The sequence below is a fragment of the Ipomoea nil genome, unplaced genomic scaffold, assembly GCF_001879475.1.
Source record: "Ipomoea nil cultivar Tokyo-kokei standard unplaced genomic scaffold, Asagao_1.1 scaffold3213, whole genome shotgun sequence".
Classification (NCBI taxonomy): Eukaryota; Viridiplantae; Streptophyta; class Magnoliopsida; order Solanales; family Convolvulaceae; genus Ipomoea; species Ipomoea nil.
The window spans coordinates 41630-64363 of NW_017619641.1; the positions used below are offsets into that span (position 1 = coordinate 41630).

General features: G+C 40.2%; 2 protein-coding genes across 2 annotated transcripts; one reads left to right on the plus strand and one right to left on the minus strand.

The window, feature by feature from the left end:
• The first annotated feature begins 4883 nt into the window (after window positions 1–4883).
• LOC109168714 (eukaryotic translation initiation factor NCBP) lies at window positions 4884–7204 on the plus strand. Its single transcript, XM_019317697.1, has 6 exons — window positions 4884–5114; window positions 5949–6044; window positions 6226–6330; window positions 6438–6515; window positions 6657–6776; window positions 6864–7204. Exons 1-6 carry the CDS (start codon window positions 4971–4973, stop codon window positions 6993–6995), a joined length of 675 nt encoding a protein of 224 aa, XP_019173242.1. The 5' UTR covers window positions 4884–4970; the 3' UTR covers window positions 6996–7204.
• Window positions 7205–7331: 127 nt separating this feature from the next.
• Window positions 7332–10016, minus strand: LOC109168715 (superoxide dismutase [Cu-Zn] 2). Its single transcript, XM_019317698.1, has 7 exons — window positions 9821–10016; window positions 9620–9721; window positions 8616–8711; window positions 8455–8486; window positions 8210–8285; window positions 7560–7613; window positions 7332–7476 (listed from the first exon to the last, which is right to left on the minus strand). Exons 1-7 carry the CDS (start codon window positions 9900–9902, stop codon window positions 7448–7450), a joined length of 471 nt encoding a protein of 156 aa, XP_019173243.1. The 5' UTR covers window positions 9903–10016; the 3' UTR covers window positions 7332–7447.
• Between the last annotated feature and the right edge of the window lie 12718 nt (window positions 10017–22734).

Sequence of the window (22734 nt, forward strand, 5' to 3'; positions counted from 1 at the left end):
AGACAAAGGCATACCAGCCGGGGTAAAATAATGTCGGTTGGGATATTCCCTACCAATATATATATATATATATATATATATATATATATATATATATATATATATATATTGATCATATTGATCATACTGATCATAAAAGAGCGACTAGGTCCCATGTACCTTCCCCAACTTGGACCAACTATATATACTGATACTCTTTGATGCCAGAAGTGTAGAAGATCTATCAGTTTAAGATATAAGAATCATAATAGTATATCTATAGTAAAGAAACTTTGTCACTCTTAAAAATATGTTAGAGGATTATGTCTTGAAAACGTTCACCCAGAAGGTAAAAACCCACAATAAACTTATAGGTATACAAAATAATTATAATACTGGGATGCGGAACGATAAGATCTGAATATCTTAGGAAAATGTCTAGAATCTGGTTGACTTAAGTATTGCTATGAACTATTATAAATATGGGAGAAATTTATGAAAATATTATAGTTGTTGACAACACAATTGCCTTTACAAATTGCTCCGTTATATGATAATCTGGATCCAGAGTTAGGCACCAGAAGTGCCATGACTATTTAATATATAAAGGAGCAATTAAGGCATAGCTCAACTTGCTAAAATTGATATATTCTCTTTATAATACGTACACCATTGAATGTTAACCCCAGGTTACGAATGAGTGTCTATACGAAAGAAAAATAAGAATAATGAGATGATATAATATAAAGTGAGTTTGTAGCCCAAGGGTTCATACAGAAATCCATAATTGATTTTAGTAAAATATATTCTCCCGCTGTAGATGACATTAAGTTCCGTTGCTTAATATCATTGACAGTAAATAACAATTTTAGATATGCAGCTAATATTTATTTTTTGAAAAGTCCCTGAAGGATTTAAAGCTCTCAAAATGAGAAAAATGAAAATCGCAACATGTATATTATTAAATTACAAACTAAAGTTTTTTTTTTTTTTTTGAGGAAAAATTAAAGGTCTTTATATGACTTGAAAAGTAAATAATTGACTGGTGTTTGGTTGTTTATGGAAACCATTTTCCATTGGAAAATGGTTTCCTTAAGAATGAGGAAAACCAATTCCTAACTCATTCTAGGTATTTTGTTTTCCATGGAAAACTAATATGACAATTTTACCCTCACCATTCTTTATTAATTACACTTATTATTTTGAGAAAATTACACTTATTATTACTATTATATTATTATTGTTGTGTAGGGTTATATTTGTCATCATACTCATTATTCTTTACCATTCCAAACTCAACCAAACAATGGAATTCATATTCCCAGCAATTTCTTTTCCACCAACCAAACAATGGAATCTATTTTCTTGGAATTTATTTTCCATGAAATTTCAATTCTATTTCCCTTCAAATATTTTCTAGCGAACCAAACGAGTTGTAGTGTTTTTCCTCTTGAAAAGGAATATGTAGATAATATGTGCCATTATGTGCTCATTAAGGAGTTGATAATGTAGTTATTTATCTATTATCTTAGTCCATATGGATGGTATAAATACGATTGAAATACGTAAAGAGCTTAATGATATTAGTTCATGCCTAAAGACAGAGTTTTTGAAATGAAAGACTTGGGAAACCAAGTATTGTCTCAACCTACAGATCGAGTATCTCCTTGAAGGAATATTCCCAGCAATTTCTTTTCCACCAACCAAACAATGGAATCTATTTTCTTGGAATTTATTTTCCATGAAATTTCAATTCCATTTCCCTTCAAATATTTTCTAGCGAACCAAACGAGTTGTAGTGTTTTTCCTCTTGAAAAGGAATATGTAGATAATATGTGCCATTATGTGCTCATTAAGGAGTTGATAATGTAGTTATTTATCTATTATCTTAGTCCATATGGATGGTATAAATACGATTGAAATACGTAAAGAGCTTAATGATATTAGTTCATGCCTAAAGACAGAGTTTTTGAAAGAGTAAATACCCAAAATGGTCCCTCGACTATAGCTAAATTCACAAATTGGTCCTCAACTTTCAATTTCACCCAATTAAGTCCTTAACTTTGCAATTTTGACACGATTTGGTCCTCCATCTAATTGACCGTTTGTTGACCATGATCGAAGATCTCCAGAAGAACCTTCAGCTCTCGTCGGAGCACGTGGAGGCCTCCAGGATAACGTTGCACCGGTTCGGAAACACGTCGTCTTCTTCGCTCTGGTACGAATTCAACTACATTGAATCCAAAGGGAGGATGAAGAAGGTGACCGGGTTTGGTAGATTGCTTTCGATAGTGGATTCAAATGTAACAGTGCGGTCTGAAAATGCAACCGGAACCTTAAAAAATCGACGATGGATCATGAAATTACATATATATCCTCAAAAATCACAGTCAACAAACGGTCAAATAGACAGAGGACCATATTGTGTTAAAATTACAAAGTTAAGGACTTAATTGGGTGAAATTGAAAGTTGAGGACCAATTTGTGAATTTAGCTATAGTCAAGGGACCATTTTGGGTATTTACTCTTTTTGAAATGAAAGACTTGGGAAACCAAGTATTGTCTCAACCTACAGATCGAGTATCTCCTTGAAGGAATGTTACAAACCAATTAGCCTACATTGAAAAATGTCTTGAAGATATTTTATATTGATAGGTATCATTTACTTATCACACTAACAATTGTCCAATCTCCTGAAGTATAAAAGAAACCTTTTAGAATCGAAGAGGATAATGAGGATACCTTATGACCAAATTTCCATTATTTCATTTGTCGTTAGAGCATCACTTTAGGACTAGAAGTTTTATAATTGCAACATGCCCGATTTTTGCGATGAAATTGCTAGCAGCATTTAGCGCTCCTCCTATAATGAAATATTGGAATAGGACTTAACATATCCTCTGGTATTTTCGAGATACAAAGATTTGGCATTTATGTGAGAAACCAAGATATGATTTTTGATGGACTACTTGGGTATTGGCTATTATGTTTGATTCACATGATGTCGAGTCCCAAACTGGTTATGCTATGTTTTTACCCCCCAATGTCCTATATGAGAACGATAAAGCTGGTGTTGCACAAATGAAAAATGAGTATGTTTATAAATATTTGACAAAGTATATATAGTGTCAAAATTCAACCTATATGAAATCTAGAAGACTTACGAGATTATTATACAAAATGTTCACTCTAGAGACAATCTTGAAGATTGTACCATATCATTTCTCTGCACGTACTTTTGAGAATTGTTTTTATATTAGAACATGTAGATTTTTAAGATTGGTATCTTCAGGGGGAGTGACATTTATTTAAATCAATCCTGAAGATTGAACTTGAATCAATCCATGATTGGACTTGAATCAATCTTGAAGATTGGTCCTCAAGATCAACAATTGTACTCTTTTTCATTTGATTGAGTTTTGATATTATTTTTTTAAATAAATTTTTTGTAACGAGGCAGCTAGTGCAGCACATGAACATACATATATCATGTACTCTTTTCCTTGACTAGGTTTTCCCACAAGGTTTTTCTAGCAAGTTTTTAACAAGACATGAGTATAGTGAGGTAATGGCAAGGGAGAATGTTACATTGTAAATATATCTATTTATGTGGCCATTACCCTAGTTTTACTCTTCCATGATTAGATATAATTTTATGTTTTTATTATATATGTATATATATCATCCGTTATAAATAATAAAAAATCCAAAAGATAAAAACCCTAGGTTTCCTACAGTTCTCTCGTCTCTGGTATTCTACATGGGCGCCGCCTCCGTGAAGCAAGCGGATCGGAGGCGACGATCGATCGTCTTCCCCTGCTACCATCTCCATCGCAGACAGCGTTCGCCTTCATTGTCGTTTCTGCCTTCACCGTTTTCTTCTCCATCTCCAAAGCTACAGGTCGTTACTCCCTTATTTTCATACTATTGTTTCCCTTTGCTTTGTTTTACTGGTTTAATTTTGTTTGCAGTTTATGTGTTTTTCCTCTCGTTGTTTTGATGAGTTTCCTCTCGTTTACTTGGCGAGTTCTTTTTCATAAAGCGTGAAACGATAAAACTGGTCATGACGTATGTGAATCTCATCCTAGGTAACAAACATGACAATGAAAAAGAGACTCCTATGAACTATGATATGCAGTTCAGTTTGATGGAGATATTGTTAATGGATAGAAGAATGAAAATAGATACTCAGGTGGTGTGCAAGACTATTCAGCCAGTGTCAGTCTTAGGTATGTTTGGCCAAATCATTAAAGAAGCTTTAAATTCATCAAAGAATTCAGCTTCAAATTTACGAAACAGTCTGCGAATCAAGTTTTCTATAGCATTGCTAAGGAAGTTGTTTCTATGTCTGACTGTAAAGAATGTTTGACCAATCAATTGATCTTTATTGTAAATGTTTCAACATATGATTAATGAATTAGCTTCTTTATTTTAAAAAATATATCATCCGTTATCTAATAAAAATTATGGGCTAGGATTTTCTGAGTTCAATCTATTCTTCTTTCCTCTATTTTTTTCTCTTTATTTTACATGTTTATTGCTCTATTCCGATCGAATCATACAGCATCCACAGGAATATACTATCAAATTTACAACAAATCTATGATTATTTGTATAATGTCATAATACCAACAAATTTAAATTGAAAAATGAATGCAAAAAATAAGTGCATAAATATGTTTTTTTTTTTTTTATGGAAAAATATGTTTTTTTTTTAATTGATAATTGATAAAAAACAATACAAAGACTAAAAAAAAAAAAAAAAAAAAAAAAAAAAACTGACCTAAACGCGTTCCTTTTTTATTTTATTTTAAATATTTTAAATTGTAGATTGTAGATTTATCATTTTCTCAAATAAATCCCGAACTGGTACCGTATATAATCTCCCGTTCGAAGCCCAATTCGTCTTTCTCGCCTCGCCATTTCGGAACATCATCCGCTGAAAGAGAACACAGCTAGGGCTTGAAGTCCTCCATAACTGAGATAGCCTAATGGAAGAAGCGATAGCAGAGAAGAAAGAAACTGAGAGCAGAACCGTCGACAACACTCAGCCGCCGACCTCTCTGACGGAGAGAGAAGCCGAAGATCGCGAGCGCATCGCCCAAGATCTCAAAGCCGGCCTTCATCCTCTCAAGGTCCTCATCTTCTTTCTTAAATCCTCCTATGCTCTTCCGCGTTTCATTTTGTGTGTGAATATTTCGATTTTGGCTCCAATTGATTGTCATTACGACGTTTCCGAACAGAATCTGTAGTATTGGTATCGCGTCTTTCTTGTTTACGGAAAATTTGTTTCTAACGCAAATCCTCAGAACTAGATACTGTTTTGGATTTGTTTTCAAAAAAAAAAAAAAAAAGATACTGTTTTGGATTAGTATGATTTCGTTGAACTTTTGTTGTGAGACCGCGGTATTATTAGGGCTAGATACAGACTTAGTTAACTTATAGTTATTGTTAATTGAGTGAATTGAATATCATAGTGCTGTTGTTTTGGCTTGATAATGTAAAATAGTGGAGGATACGAAGAGCTATTGGGTATTTTGTTAGGGTTATATAGCTAGTGTTATAGAAACTCTGGCTACCTGGTTGTCTTGATTTTTAATAAGTTGATATTCCTTAACTGGTCAAAGGCAATCGTGAATAGAACATTGACTTGTATACTTGTTTACAGAAATACAGAATTTAATGATGTGCCTTAGTTCTTGGAGCTATAGTGGATAGGTTAGGGGTGATTATGAGCAGTGAATGAACTTTCATGTCCTCTTAAAGAGTTAGAGAAGAATGGCCTTGTATTTTTTTAATCCAACCCAAATGACATAGTTCCAAATTTTAAAAGAAAATTGCATTTACCATATATGATCTTTTATGTCTGTGATTGCTGATTGCATTTAATAATTATCTTTTGTGTCCTTATAGCCATTGTATTTCCTCTAGGCTTATTGTTGTTCATCTTGCTTTCATTGGTTGTCCAGAACAAATATGTGTTTTGGTATACTCGCCGGACTCCAGGACTTCGCACACAAACATCATATGAGGACAACATAAAGAAAATAATGGATTTCAGTACAGTAAGTCATTTCATTTGTTGTCATTTTCTTGCTGAATATGTTATCTTGATTGTTCTGATGAAATCAATAATGAGTTCATACTTGAAAAAAAAAAAAACTACAAAAATGGAAAAGAGAAACAGAAGATTTTACAGTCCAAGTTGGGCCCTTTATTTGCGTTAACTGATTTTTTTGCTTATAGGTTGAAGGTTTTTGGGTCTGCTACTGCCATTTGGCTCGTCCCTCAACATTGCCATGCCCAACTGATTTGCATCTTTTCAAAGAGGGAATTCGTCCTTTGTGGGAGGTAAACCTTTGATGCACTTGTTGGTCATTATTTTCCTTTGAGTGTTCTTGTAATGTATCAATTACAGTTTCTTCTTATTGATGATTATAAATATCATATTTATGTAGGATGCTGCCAATTGTAATGGTGGCAAGTGGATAATTCGATTCAAAAAAGCTGTATCTGGTCGCTTTTGGGAGGACTTGGTAAGGGATAGTCACATTTTGGATTCTATTTTACAGAGTAAATTTTTTTCGTTGCTAATGCATGCACCATATAGTTGTATGGTTTTCTTGCAAACCCGTAAAAGAAGTTTGGTGACCCTAGCTTTTTGGAATTCTTTGAAGGTTCTGGCATTGGTGGGCGATCAACTTGATTATGGTGACAACATATGCGGTGCAGTCCTAAGCGTTCGATTCAATGAGGATATATTAAGTGTGTGGAACCGCAATGCATCAGACCATCAGGTTTATTTGCCCGTCACTTTCAGTCAATCCCATTTACTTATACAATGCAAGTATCTTAATGTGGTGATATTACTTTGTATTCCCCAGGCTGTAATGGCACTCAGAGACTCAATCAAGCGGCACTTGAAGCTACCTAGTGGCTATGTCATGGAATACAAGCCTCACGACGCTTCTCTGCGTGACAACTCATCATATCGGAACACTTGGTTGAGAGGCTAAAAGTACATGTTTCTGTCCTGAAATGCAAGACCGGGACTTAAAAGGCGATGATTTTGTTGGTCTGTGTACGGATCATGACCATAAACAACCATGGAGATCTTATTTCCTCAGAGAAAAGGGCAAAAGTCAAAGGACACTTTGGTGCTTTGTATTTCAAAACTCCATGTATTAAAACACACTTATCTCTAAAATTTTAGTGTTGGGATCAATCTTTTGCAAGCTTCTTTTGTGTCTGGCATTTTAGATATATTTTTGTGCACTGCATAATATTCCATGCCATATTTCATCCAAGGAGAACTTTATTTCTCAACTACTAGCATTGAACAACAATACGAATGTGACTGAATCGATGAATCCTGTATACTTTGATAATCATTTGGTACAGGAAAAGAAAAAAACAGTACATTGTAACTTGCAATACTGTTCTTCAGCAGGAAAAGAAACTGAAATCTCTAAACAGATGACTGAAGCCCAATAATCCCTGTAAGATAACACTACGCATATAACACCAAATATACTACACCAAATAACAGTAGATGGGAAAAAAGAAGGGGATGAGATTACCACAGCCAACTCTTGCACCTGCGTTCCCAGTTGTCTTACTAAGCTCATGTCCACCTGAAGAAAAGCTTGCTATGATTAGTCAGTTCCAAGAAAGGATAGTATTTCAAAAACATTTTTTGAATGCAAGCTCCCCGCAATTCTAGAGACCTTCAAAGACCCATTGGTCCAAAGGTCCCTAAAGCAACTTTCGAAGGGCTATAACGGATGCTCTTAGTATACGTAACTAATTCATAAAATGGTGTTCACCCACGTTGGACATAGACGCATTGCAACTTGAGATTAATTCAGTGAAATTTAGGTAAAAGGGAAAATTGTGATTACGCCCCTCAGCCCTAAGTATAGACCAATAATAAATGTTATCCATCAATTCTAAGCGGTATAAATATTGCCCCTGAATTGTCAAAATGTAGCCACATATTGTCCCCATATAGCATAGATTACAAAATATTGGGGCAATATATTTATATCACCACATTTGGACAATTTAGGAGCAACATTTATACCATTTAAAATTGAGGGGTGACATTTATAATTGGCTATACTTGAAGGCATAAATTACAATTTTCTCAAGGTAAAATGTAAGAAGGAATCCAACTCCAAGTAAAGGAACCACTGAAAACATGCACATCAACCACATTCAAGAACCATACCTCTTCCTAGATCATCAGGATCAGCATGAACAACTACCGCTCTTCCCAAAATAGAGTTCGCACCCGTTAGAGGAATCTATAAACCGAAAACAAAGGTAGATGCTATGTTTTTAGGCAGCATTCCAATTCCATATTAAAAAAATCCACATTGGTATCTCTCTAGCAAGTCGGGTGAAAATGAAGGCAACTACTACATTCTCATCATCTCATGAACCAAGATGCTAATGCAAACTTTATCCTTTTACCTGCATATCCAGAACTGAAACCTCAGCAACCCCTGCAATGTCAAGAAAGCACAGTAAATTCACTAGAGAAACAATCGATCCAATCCACTTTCAAAATCACATCAATCAAACTATCGAAGTATAGAACCATTCGGATTTCAGAACAATCAATCTCAACATACCATCAGGGCCAGCAACAATGTTGCCTAAATCACCAGCATGCCGCTCTTCATGATTTGGAGCTCCATGATCCTTCTTAAAGGGATTAAAGTGAGGTCCTGAATATCCACAAAAGAATACATATATCCATCAACCCTACCAATTCAATAACCTAAGTTTTCATTAAACACTTGCATAAACATATGCAACTAAAAATGAAAGCAAATGAACTACTTTGTAGTATGTTCACAAGTATACTTCAAACATCTACACAGAATCTGTTGAGCAAAAGAAAAATTGACAATTGGGACAACCCCAGCTAAGTTTGTCAGGCTGTTGACTTAGTATCAACTAGTATCAACAAGATTACAAGATCGACTCCCATGAGAGCAGCCTACTGGCCTTCTTGATTTGAGCAAGATTACAAGTTCGACTTCCTGTAAGAGCAACCTATTGACCTTCTTGTTTTGAGCAGCAGGTCAAATGAGTGCAGCTTATTGGCCTTCTTGGTTTGAGCAGTAAGCTAAGGACAACTTAGGGTGTGTTTGGTTGATGGGTTTTGTCCATAGGAATGGGTATGAAAGTGATTGTTATTGTTTGGTTGATAGGTTTTTAGAACAATACTATGGGTTTCGAATACCCCATCAATTGAAAAACTCATACCCAAATAAAATAAAGATTTCATTCCCTTATTCATTCTCAAACACTTCTATTAGTAATCATTCTCATCCCATCCTACTACCAAAAATGTTAAATACTTTCACCAAAACCCATTACCATTACAAGTATTTGATACTCATTCCAGTTCCGATTCCTATGTGCGAACCAAACACACTCTTAGATTGATTTACTTCTTTGTTGTCCTTTGTCGGCTAAAGTCACAAAACGGGTTACCAATGCACACGCGGGTTTCCCTAGTCACTCACTCAAAGAAAATTTGACAATCAAATGGTGAAAGGTAAGAGACTGGCGTGAAATTTCTTGAAGAAACTAGTTTTAGGAAAAGGGAAATTGGGTGAACACTGACCAGTGGAATTGCAGCCGTTGGTGGTGTCACCGAAAGAATGAATATGGAAACCGTGAAGCCCCGGATTGAGCCCTGATATTTTTCCTCTCACGTAGGTTGCCCCTGTTACACACACCAACAAGAACATAATAACTGAATTTAAGGACAATAACATCAGAGACCCGACAGTACGAGAGTGAGAGAAGCGTAGAGAAAAGACACCATCGGATTGCTGGATGAATTGTAGAGAGCCTTTGACGTTATGGTCGCCGGAGATGATAGCCACCGCTTTCAGGCCGCCCATTGCCACCACCGTTCTCCGCCTTGCACTTCGTTTTCACCGCAATAAAAGCTATCGTATTATGCCGTCCCGATTATTCCATGAATCGGAGATGGAGAAGCCCAGTAATAATAGTCTAACACAGCCCAAATGTCATAGCCACTGGGTCCTTATCCATTTTCTCTCCAAAAATTAACATGAGATATGTTTTTTTTTTTTTGAAAACACATGCCATATGTTTTTTGTTGTGCAAATTAATAAAGTTTGCATTACTATGCATGCTATATATTTTGGAAATTTTCACACAATGAGTAGCAGGTACTCGGGTACAAAATGTAAAATTTGACTTTGGCATATGCTCCATTCCTTATACTAATATCACGATATATTGTGTCTAGAGTCTAGATACATGTTTGGATTTTGGAAGTTGGAACATAATTATTTTATTATTTTATAAGTAAATACCAGCCAAGGTCCCTCGAGTTTGGTAGTTTCGCCACCTATAGTTCCTAACTTTGTAATTACCCGCCGTGGTCCTCCGAGTTGCGAAATCTGACTTGCTGTCATCCTCCCGTTAGTTCATTCCGTCTCAGCCATTTAAAGTAGGGGTAGATATGTCTTTTGACAAAACAAAACATTCAGAAATAAAAATAAAAAAATCGAAACAATTCGACGTCGAAGCAGTTGGGTGGTTTCGACGTTGGGTTTTGTAGAGTTTTCGATGAGGTGCTCGGCGGCGATGGGCTGCTCCGATGAGACAATAGTGCACTCAGCTAGTTTAACAACTTTGTCCAAAGAATGAGATTTCAAGCCTCTTTTCATAGCCTTCAAATCCAATTGTAGAGGTTGACAAGGCAGATCTGAATTTAAGTAAACAATAAATTTCTTGATTCAACGGAAACAATGAAGAACATTTAAGTAAAAACTGACGTTGGAGTACGCAGCATATCTGAATTTCTTGATTCCTCTGTTTGGTCGAACGTCCTCTACAGTGTAACCAAAGGGAGCCTCGTAGAACAATCGAATAAATATTAGGGTTTTCACGAATAATTTGAGCGGGACTTTGCCTCCTGAAATGGGACTTCATTCCGGGCGCGAAGCTTTTGAGATTTTCGACAATAGGTTCAGCGGAAACCTGCCGGAGAATTTGTGCGCCGGCAAGGCTCTGACTGGGTTTTTGTTTTCAGTCATCAACCCACCACACGAACACAAAATCAGAGCCAAACTTTCAGACAGATTGATTTTTGTTTTCATCTATTCACTAGAGATTGGGCTCCCCATTAAATTGAAACAATGGCCACAAGGCGGCGAATGATGAGGAAAACTGTAACACCCCACTTTTCTTAATCTAAAACCCAATTACTTAACTTAACAAGATAGGCTAAACAAGCATAAGAGAAGGATTCAATAACTTAAACTAACTAAAACCAACAACGGGTGTTACCACCACACCCACCACCCATGGTGACTGCACAGGCTAAAAAGGATAAACTAAACAAAGTCAAACTTCATTAAAATAACCTTAGTACTTGGGAAACAAACCCCGGTGTCCAGCACCAAACAAAAGATATCAGTCTAAGTCATCAACCAACAAACAACAAAAGATCAACATCAGTATCTAACAACCAAACATCTAAACATCCAAGTAGAAATTAAACTAGAATCTACTAGCTCAATCTACGCACTAATCTAAATTGTGCACACTCAAACTCTGGGCCCACTTGAAAAGGGTTTAAAAATAAGTAGAAAATAAATCTGTTAGCAAATTAATGCTAAGTACAAAACCACTCAATCGTGTAAAGTACTATAGAATATAGATTTTGAAAATCATTTGGCAAGCACACATAATCTCAAACACTTCAACACTTAAACAACTGTTAGTGTTTTAATTGTTAAAAAACCCCAACTTATACTTGGCAATATTATTATGGCATACTAAGATAGGATTAGCTTAGTGTAACACCCCGTGTTACGATTCCTAAAACCAGTTAATCATTTAGCCAATTACCCAAAAGAAAGAATTAAATCACAATAATTAATTAGGAGAGGCCCACCATAGTCCATGGGCCCTTATCCCTGAACCCAATCCTTAGTCCTAAAAGGAATAGAGTTACCAAACCTATAGTAATTAGGCCCTAAGTACGACTCTTAGATATATAAATAGGGAACATAAGGAGGCACCTAGAACTCCCACCACAATAATCTCTCACCACACCAAGAATTCCAAGAATTCCCCTAGGAGAAATCAAGAAAGAAGAAAGCTCAAAGAAAGACCCTTCATAGCCAAGGAATTAATTAAGGCTAAGAGGTAACCCATGTCTCAACAAAATCTATTTTCATAGCTATGATTCCCCTCTTAGGATTTCCCCCATATTCTTCTGTGTTGATGATTCGTTATAATGATCTTGATAATTGGTGTTATGATTCCATGGGTAATCTTGATGATAAGAGGTTCTTGATGATTATATGATGTTCTTGGTGTTCTTGATGATTATATGATGTTCTTGATGTTTATATGATATTCCTACCAAATCTTGATATTAGAAGATGAATTGTGTTCTTGTTGATTTAAAAATAATTAGAACCCTAGGTTATATCGTGGAATTCGTATGGTATTATTCTTGGTAGATTGGGTGGGAATTTGTATGCTTGGGTGTTGATTATGTTTAGAAAGCATGATAGGTTATGTGTCGTATGTTTCTTGATTTTGATCCGTTAATTGTCTACGTGTGTTATCAATTGCGTTTGAAAGTGTCTAAGCATGGTTCCGGGTTCCACGGTGGTTCCCGGGGCGTTTATTTGTGAAGAAGAATCAGTGGGGGGTAGGTGGGGGTAGGGGACCCGCCACCTACCCGCGGCTAAAAGTGGCATCACCGGCAGCGGGCAGCTGCCCGCCGGGCACCCGCTGCCCGGAATAGTTGCCGCCGGCGGGTGAACCCTCACCCACCAGCTACCCGCTGGTTTGCACCCCAATTCGGGATTTTGGCTTCCCCGTTTGATGTTCCCCCGACCCCCGTGGTGTCCCAACGGACTCCGTCTATCGTGCATATGTCTAGTTTGATATTTCGGGTACCGTTCGTAGGTTGTACGAGTCTTATATATTGCATGCTAGTTGAATTGGTATCCCGTTGATCTAGGTGAAAGAAGTATGAACCCCTTAGGATTATTCTTAGTATGTGAAGGATCACGCATAGGTTTTGTTATACGTTTTCTCCCCTTCCCAATGTGTTAATGTGGGTTGCATGTGCTTGCTATGTGTTATGTGTGCATGATACCCCAATTTGGTTGCGATCAAATTGGCTATACGGGCAGTTGGATGGGTTGAGAACCATACTGACTGTTAACCAGGCCGGTTGCGATTGGTCAGGTATATAAATATTATATAGGGCTGCGGTCCACCGTTTGGTTGCGATCAAATGGATTATACGGGCAGTCGGATGGGTTGAGAACCATACTGACTGTTAACCAGGCCGGTTGCGATCGGTCAGGTATATAAATATTATATAGGGCTGCGGTCCACCGTTCTACATGAGCTGCGGTTCATTTTCCTGGCTGCGGTAAGATAACATACTCTTGTGCTGCGGTCCACTGTTTGGTTGCGATCAAACTATGATGAGCTGCGGTTCATCGGTCGGTTGCGATCGACCCCTCCGTATTGTGAGACGGGGCAGGGTGCTGCGGGGCCGTGTCAGAGCAATATGCGCTGACCCTCATGTATGGGCATGCGATTGGTCCTGTGGCGCCAACAAAGTGTGCTTATGTGATGAGATATGGATGAGTTGTGATTATGAGTATCTTGGGGATGTGACTACGAGATTTACGTTGGGGATTTTTATGTTGGGTTATGATTATTGATTATGCTCAGCCTTATCTACCTTGCCTGTTGCGAACTATATATGCTTGCTATAACTGCCGTTTGTGCTTAGCTCTATGTGTCGAGTCTACCCCTGTTTTAAAAGCTAGAGTTCGTAGGATATATCTTCATGTTCAAAATGGTTTTCGTATATCTATATATATCTCTATATGTATTATATTTCAACGCGTTGGAGTGGGTTACCAGCATCTCTCGCTGAACAGATATATTTGGCTTTCAGGCACAGCGGAGTAGACACTGGAGCGCGCTAGAGTCTTGAAGCGTAGAAGTAGATAGTTTCCCTTTCGGCCTGCGTGCCATGCTTATATACTTACATTATTGAGGATATTAATTAGTTAGCCTGTGCACCTGAATTCTCTAGCTCAGGTGTGGCATAGCACCCCGTACTCTTTATATTATGTTTTGGGATTTAATGAGAATTTACCTTTATTATATAAGCTTCAAAAGTTTAAAAATTTCGGGGTGTTACAGTTGGTATCAGAGCCTAAGTTTGACCCTAGGATAAGACTCTTAAGACCGGACTTTAGGACACTAGGCTTGAACTCTAGGTATTTAGGAACATAGGACCCAGGAATCTTAGGACGCGTGGTGAGATTGTGAAACCTACACATAACCCCCTCACTTTATTCCTCTCTAACTTAAAGAAACTCCCCCTCCACTTATTGCATCAAGGTAAGAATGCAAAATAACATCGACCTATGAACACCAGGATGGCACCGAAAAGAAGACAGGTAGGAACACCGGAACTCCCCATGCAGGAATTCTTGACTCAGAATCTGCAACGCCTGGCCCAAATTGCCCAGGCACTGAGTACTACCGTTCCCCAACCTTTATCAACAAACGAGAACTTGGAAATTCACCACCAGATCTCGGCGCACCAACCACCCACCTTCTCGGGGAACGAAGACCCCACGACCCTCGAGGAATGGATCGGGACTTTCGACAAGATATTCAGGGCAACCAAATGTCCAGAAAACCACCAAGTAGGGATAGTCTCCTTCTACTTCAGGCACGAGGCCGATGCCTGGTGGGCCCACGAGGGACCCGCATGTGAACAAAACCATGAATTTAACTGGGAAACCCTAAAAACACAACTACGAGAATAATTCTACCCCAATCATCTAAGAGCCACCATATATGAAGAGTTCCTCCACCTAAAACAAGGTGCAGCCCCAATCACGGAATACTACCAACAATTCCACCGGCTAGCTCGCCTCATCCCCGAGCTAGTACCCACCGAGAGGATCAAGATCAAGAAGTTCATAACAGGCCTTGATCCCGAACACCAAAAAGCCCTGGCCACGCAAGAGACAGGAACCCTCGGGGAAGCCTATGCCAAGGCATCCCAACTACAACAAGTATCAAACCAACCCCGGGAGACACGCCTGGGGTACAAAAGGAAACCTAAAGGGGATCACACAAACCCCACCCGAGGGCCTAAGAACCCCAGGGCCGTCTCACCTCACAAGGTCACAACGCCAACCATTCAGGGAAGGATCCTTACTCTAAGCAAAGCCAGGATTGGAGACAGTAACATAGTCTTCGGAACCTTCCTGGTACACGCCACCCCCGCCACTATATTATTTGACTCAGGGGCTACCAACTCGTTTATAGCAACCGAGTTTGCCACTCAGCTCGGCCTCAACACCAGCACCAAGGTCCGACTTCAGGTCAAGGTGGCCTCCGGCGAAATCATAAAATGCAACCGCATGTACGAGAACGTAATGATTACCATCCAAGGGGTGGAATTTCCCAGCAACTTAATACGATTCAAACTGGATGGGGTACAAGTGATCTTGGGCATGGACTGGCTAGGGAAGTTCCAAGCACAAATCCTATGCGGAGAACAAAAAGTGGTCCTACGGGGACCAAACGGTAAAAGGGTATCACACCGCGGGACCCACCAGGAATCAGGGATCAAATTGGTGAACATGATGAAAATGAAGAAATACCTAAACAAGGGAAGCGAGGCCTTCCTATGCTCGGTCGAGGACCTCAACACCAAAACCCCCGAACCACAAACCATTCCAGTGGTAAACGAATTCACCGACGTCTTTCCGGACGAAATCCCCGGGGCACCCCCAGCCAGAGAAGTCGAGTTCACCATAGACCTCATACCTGGCACTGCCCCGACCTCTAAACCACCCTACAGGTTGGCACCAAAAGAAATGAAGGAACTGAAAACGCAACTACAGGAATTGCTAGATAAAGGGTAAATCCGCCCCAGCACCTCCCCATGGGGGGCACCAGTACTATTTGTTAAAAAGAAGGATGGAAGCATGCGCCTGTGCATCGACTATCGGGAACTTAAACAAGTCACAATAAAGAATAGGTACCCCCTTCCCCGGATCGATGACTTGTTCGACCAACTAAAAGGGGGAGGGGTATTCTCAAAAATTGACCTAAGGTCCGGATATCACCAAATACATGTGGCCAAACCGGACATTCAGAAAACGGCCTTTCTGACACGTTACGGACACTATGAATTCACAGTAATGCCCTTCGGACTCACCAACGCACCCGCCATATTCATGGACCTCATGAACCGAGTATACCGACCCCACTTGGATGACTTCGTCATTGCATTCATTGACAACATCCTAGTCTACTCCCGAAACAAGGAAGAACATGAAACACACCTTCGCATAACCCTGCAAACTCTAAGAGAGCACCAACTATACGCCAAGTTCTCTAAATGCGAATTCTGGAAAGACAGTGTGGCCTTCCTAGGCCACGTGATAGCCAAGGAAGGAATTAAGGTGGACCCCGCCAAAATCCGTGCTGTTAAGGAATGGACCACACCGAGCTCACTCTCAGAAGTCTGAAGCTTCCTAGGCTTGGCTGGCTACTACAGGAGGTTTGTACTCGACTTCACCAGGATAGCCCAACCCCTCAACAAACTCATGAAAAAGGAAACCCCCTTCCGATGGGACAACGACTGCATCTCGGCCTTTCAAGAATTGAAGGATAAGCTAACCACGGCACCCGTGCTCGCCATCCCCTCCGGGGGGGAAGGGTCCGAGGTCTTCAGTGACGCGTCCAAAAAGGGATTGGGGTGCGTGCTAATGCAAAAAGGCAGGGTAATAGCATACGTATCCAGGCAACTCAAAACCCACCAAGAGAATTACCCCACCCACGACCTCGAACTAGCCGCTATCGTGTTCGCACTAAAAATTTGGAGGCATTACTTATATGGGGTGCAATGCAAGATTTACACGGACCATAAGAGCCTAAAGTACATCTTCACCCAGAAAGACCTAAACATGAGACAACGAAGGTGGCTAGAACTCATAAAGGACTACGATCTAGACATCCAATACCGCGAGGGGAAAGCTAACATTGTGGCAGACGCCTTAAGCAGAAAGACTAACCACTTCCTGAACACCAACTGGATCCTACCGGACCAGCTGTACAAGGACTTCCAAAGACTGAATTTGGAAATAATAGAGCAAGATCAAATCCACCCCGACGTCCACTTATTCAACACGCAAATCATACCTACACTCTTCGAGGAAATCAAAATAGGACAACAGCAGGAACCGGAACTAGATAAAATCCGTCTCGACCTAACCCAGGGGAAGGAAGGGCCCTTCGAAATACACGAAGACGGCAGTCTCCGTTACCAAGGTAGGTGGTGCGTGCCCTCAACGCACCCCCACCTGAAACAACAGATCTTGGAGGAAGGGCACAACTCCCCATACTCAGTTCACCCAGGGGGTGACAAACTATACCAAGATGTGAAAAGGTCGTTTTGGTGGCCCAACATGAAAAAGGAAATCGCAGATTTCGTGGCCAAATGCCTGAATTACCAAAGGGTGAAGGCCGAACGATGCAAACCCAAGGGACTCGTACAACCCCTTGAGATACCACAAGGAAAGTGCGATTCCATATCCATGGACTTCGTCGGAGGGTTACCCCCAACAAAAACCGGCAAGGATAAAATTTGGGTCATAGTGGACCGACTAACCAAAACGGCGCGATTCATTGCCATGAAGGAAACATGGACAATGACACAATTGGCCCAAGCCTACTTGAGTCGAGTAGTGAAGTACCACGGAGTCCCCCGGAACATCGTGTCCAATAGAGACTCCCGGTTTCTCTCACAATTCTGGAAATCGCTGCAATTAGCCTTGGGGACACAACTAAAACTGAGCACCGCTTTCCACCCCACCATTGATGGCCAAACCGAGAGAACCATTCAGACTCTCGAAGACATGTTAAGAGCCTGTGTGTTAGACTTTCAAGGGACATGGGAGGAACACCTAGACCTTATTGAATTCTCATACAACAACAGCTACCACGCAAGCATTTGTATGGCTCCCTACGAAGCTTTATACGGACAAAAGTGTAGAACCCCCTTATGTTGGGAAGACATGGTCGACCCAATAGCACTAGGGCCCCAATACCTACAAGATACCATAACCAAGGTCAAACACATCCAGGAAAGGATGAAGGCTGCCCAGGACCGTCAGAAGTCCTACGCCGACCTAAGGAGGAAACAAGCCGAATTCAACATCGGGGACAAGGTCTGGTTGAGAATCTCGCCCACACAGGGGGTGATGAGATTCGGAAGAAAAGGGAAACTCAGCCCACGATTTATCGGCCCCTATGAAATCATAGAAAGAGTTAGGAACCTAGCCGATCGCCTCGCTCTACCCGTTGAACTAGAACGAGTACACAACGTATTCCACATATCCCAGCTAAAGAAATACGTGCACGACCCAAGCCACGTGCTTCAACCCGAGGTCGTGGACCTCGACGAGTCACTAGTATACGAAGAAAAACCCGTGAGAATCCTGGACACCAAGACAAGAACCACTCGACGTCGAGCCATAGAAATGGTGAAAGTCCTCTGGACCAACCATGGGACCGAGGAAGCGACATGGGAACTCAAGGACACAATGAGAGAACGCTACCCCGAACTTTTCACACCAGGTAACTAAGAAGAAGTCACTCGACAAGGACCAAGCTTCGGGAACGAAGCTTCCTGTTAAGGGGGAGGAGAGTGTAACACCCCGTGTTACGATCCCTAAAACCAGTTAATCATTTAGCCAATTACCCAAAAGAAAGAATTAAATCACAATAATTAATTAGGAGAGGCCCACCATAGTCCATGAGCCCTTATCCCTAAACCCAATCCTTAGTCCTAAAAGGAATAGAGTTAGCAAACCTATAGTAATTAGGCCCTAAGTAAGACTCTTAGATATATAAATAGGGAACATAAGTAGGAACCTAGAACTCCCACCATAATAATCTCTCACCACACCAAGAATTCCAAGAATTCCCCTAGGAGAAATCAAGAAAGAAGAAAGCTCAAAGAAAGACCCCTCATAGCCAAGGAATTAATTAAGGCTAAGAGGTAACCCATGTCTAAACAAAACCTATTTTCATAGCTATGATTCCCCTCTTAGGATTTCCCCCATATTCTTCTGTGTTGATGATTCGTTATAATGATCTTGATAATTGGTGTTATGATTCCATGGGTAATCTTGATGATAAGAGGTTCTTGATGATTATATGATGTTCTTGGTGTTCTTGATGATTATATGATGTTCTTGATGTTTATATGATATTCCTACCGAATCTTGATATTAGAAGATGAATTGTGTTCTTGTTGATTTAAAAATAATTAGAACCCTAGGTTATATCGTGGAATTCGTATGGTATTATTCTTGGTAGATTGGGTGGGAATTTGTATGCTTGGGTGTTGATTATGTTTAGAAAGCATGATAGGTTATGTGCCGTATGTTTCTTGATTTTGATCCGTTAATTGTCTACGTGTGTTATCAATTGCGTTTGAAAGTGTCTAAGCATGGTTCCGGGTTCCACGGTGGTTCCCGGGGCGTTTATTTGTGAAGAAGAGTCAGTGGGGGGTAGGTGGGGGTAGGGGACCCGCCACCTACCCGCGGCTAAAAGTGGCATCGCCGGCAGCGGGCAGCTGCCCGGAATAGTTGTCGCCGGCGGGCAGCCGGCGGGTGAACCCTCACCCACCAGCTACCCGCTGGTTTGCACCCCAATTCGGGATTTTGGCTTCCCCGTTTGATGTTCCCCCGACCCCCGTGGTGTCCCAACGGACTCCGTCTATCGTGCCTATGTCTAGTTTGATATTTCGGGTACCGTTCGTAGGTTGTACGAGTCTTATATATTGCATGCTAGTTGAATTGGTATCCCGTTGACCTAGGTGAAAGAAGTATGAACCCCTTAGGATTATTCTTAGTATGTGAAGGATCACGTATAGGTTTTGTTATACGTTTTCTCCCCCTTCCCAATGTGTTAATGTGGGTTGCATGTGCTTGCTATGTGTTATGTGTGCATGATACCCCAATTTGGTTGCGATCAAATTGGCTATACGGGCAGTTGGATGGGTTGAGAACCATACTGACTGTTAACCAGGCCGGTTGCGATTGGTCAGGTATATAAATATTATATAAGGCTGCGGTCCACCGTTTGGTTGCGATCAAATGGATTATACGGGCATTTGGATGGGTTGAGAATCATACTGACTGTTAACCAGGCCGATTGCGATCGGTCAGGTATATAAATATTATATAGGGCTGCGGTCCACCGTTCTACATGAGCTGCGGTTCATTTTCCTGGCTGCGGTCAGATGACATACTCTTGGGCTGCGGTCCACTATTTCGTTGCGATCAAACTATGATGAGTTGCGGTTCATCGGTCGGTTGCGATCGACCCCTCCGTATTGTGAGACGGGGCAGGGTGCTGCGGGGCCCTGTCAGAGCTATATGCGCTGACCCTCATGTATGGGCATGCGATTGGTCCTGTGGCGCCAACAAAGTGTGCTTATGTGATGAGATATGGATGAGTTGTGATTATGAGTATCTTGGGGATGTGACTACGGGATTTACGTTGGGGATTGTTTATGTTGGGTTATGATTATTGATTATGCTCAGCCTTATCTACCTTGCTTGTTGCTAAGTATATATGCTTGCTATAACTGCCGTTTGTGCTTCGCTCTATGTGTCAAGTCTACCCCTGTTTTAAAAGCTAGAGTTCGTAGGATATATCTTCATGTTCAAAATGGTTTTCGTATATCTATATATATCTCTATATGTATTATATTTCAACGCGTTGGAGTGGGTTACCAGCATCTCTCGCTGAACAGATATATTTGGCTTTCAGGCACAGAGGAGTAGACACTGGAGCGCGCTAGAGTCTTGAAGCGTAGAAGTAGATAGTTTCCCTTTCGGCCTGCGTGCCATGCTTATATACTTACATTATTGAGGATATTAGTTAGTTAGCCTGTGCACCTGAGTTCTCTAGCTCAGGTGTGGCATAGCACCCCGTACTCTTTATATTATGTTTTGGGATTTAATGAGAATTTACCTTTATTATATAAGCTTCAAAAGTTTAAAAATTTCGGGGTGTTACACTTAGTGTCAGTTTTGTTCTACAGAGGACTGATCAATCAGGCACAACAACAGAAGGACTGACACTGAAGATCTGTTTTAGGAAGCTGATTTCTTAAAAGCTGTACGCGGTTTTACAGAAGACAGATTTGGAAAGAAGATCAGCGTATCTGCTTTGGAAAGGTATGGACCGAATCTTTAAGATTACATTCTTCAAATATTGTCCTACCTTCTACAATCAAAGTTATCTATGAAGAGTGTTTATTGATGGATCTATAAGTACTCTTATTCGACGAGAATTAGGGTTACGACTTACGCAAGAAGAAACACTCCACATCTGCTATATGAGACTAGATCTTTGATTGTCATGTATCTTCTCAATACAACATGTTCATGGTGATTAAGATGATGAACTTGAGAAGAATCACTGCTGCTTAAACGAAAGGACACTGTGATCACACTATTGTGGGAACAACTGTATAGAGCGTCATTGAAGTGGACTGCATCAGAGTGGGCTCTCCAACTGAAGGGATTTCATTGGACTTCTGTATGCATGGCTCTCCATCTTCAACAATCCACTAAACCTGTGTAGATTGGTATGTACCTTGTGTGGGGCACTTGGGTAAGATTATTGTATATCTACCTTTGTACATTGGATTATGATTTAGTGGATTGTACGCCTATGTGATCGTCCCCAAGACGTAGATACACACTGTATCGAACTGGGTAAACATTCTGTGTCTTTGACTCTATGCTGTTATCTTCTCGTTAATCGCCTCTATGATTTATCATTACTGACTGACTTCATCGCTAAATCAGTCGGTATGTTTTGTCAGTTGATTAATCCTGTTAATCTATTTATAAAAAGAGGAAATGCAAAATTACATGTGGTATCAGAGTTTTTAAGTCTACATAGTGACTTGATCCGTATGAGCTGTTTTGTTTAGTTTTGCATTGTTCTCTGTCTTTTGGAAGTGCCTCTGTGTGTGTTTGTTGGTTGGTTGTTTGTATTCAAGATGGATGCGAGTATGAAACTGTAACACCCCAGATTTTCAAGACATTTAAAACTTATAATAAAGGTAGAATCTTATTAAATCCCAAGATATAAATACAAGCGTTCGGGGTGCTATGCCACACCTGGGCTAGAGAACCCAAGTGCACAGGCTAACTAACTAATATCCTCAAAGCGTAAATACGTAAACGTGGCACGCAGGCCAAAAGGGAAACTATCTACTTCTAAGTTCTAGCGCACTCCAGTGACTTAATCTTCTGTGCCTGAAAGCCAAATATATCTGTTCAGCGAGAGATGCTGGTAACCCACTCCAACGCGTTGAAATACAATACATATAGAGATATATATAGATATACGAAAACCATTTTGAGCATGAAGATATATCCTACGAACTCTAGCTTTAAAACCGGGAATGACTCGACAGATAAGGCCAGACACAAGCAACAGTTATAACGAGCGTATGCAGTTCACAACAGATAAGGCAGATAAGGCAAAGCATAACAATGATCATAACCCAACATGAGCAATCCCCAATATAAATCCCATAGTCACATCCCCCAAGACACTCGTAATCACAACTCGTCCAGGTCACAACACATAACA

What these genes read in the sequence shown, in the direction of transcription:
- LOC109168714 (XM_019317697.1), top strand. Translation starts at nt 4,971, where the DNA reads ATGGAAGAAGCGATAGCAGAGAAGAAAGAAACTGAGAGCAGAACCGTC. An exon ending in AAATAATGGATTTCAGTACA is followed by an intron (nt 6,045 to 6,225) that starts GTAAGTCATTTC and finishes TTTTGCTTATAG; the next exon opens with GTTGAAGGTTTTTGGGTCTG. An exon ending in GCAATGCATCAGACCATCAG is followed by an intron (nt 6,777 to 6,863) that starts GTTTATTTGCCC and finishes TGTATTCCCCAG; the next exon opens with GCTGTAATGGCACTCAGAGA.
- LOC109168715 (XM_019317698.1), bottom strand. Translation starts at nt 9,902, where the DNA reads ATGGGCGGCCTGAAAGCGGTGGCTATCATCTCCGGCGACCATAACGTC. An exon ending in ATTCATCCAGCAATCCGATG is followed by an intron (nt 9,722 to 9,820) that starts GTGTCTTTTCTC and finishes TGTGTGTAACAG; the next exon opens with GGGCAACCTACGTGAGAGGA. An exon ending in AGGTGCAAGAGTTGGCTGTG is followed by an intron (nt 7,477 to 7,559) that starts GTAATCTCATCC and finishes GTTATCTTACAG; the next exon opens with GGATTATTGGGCTTCAGTCA.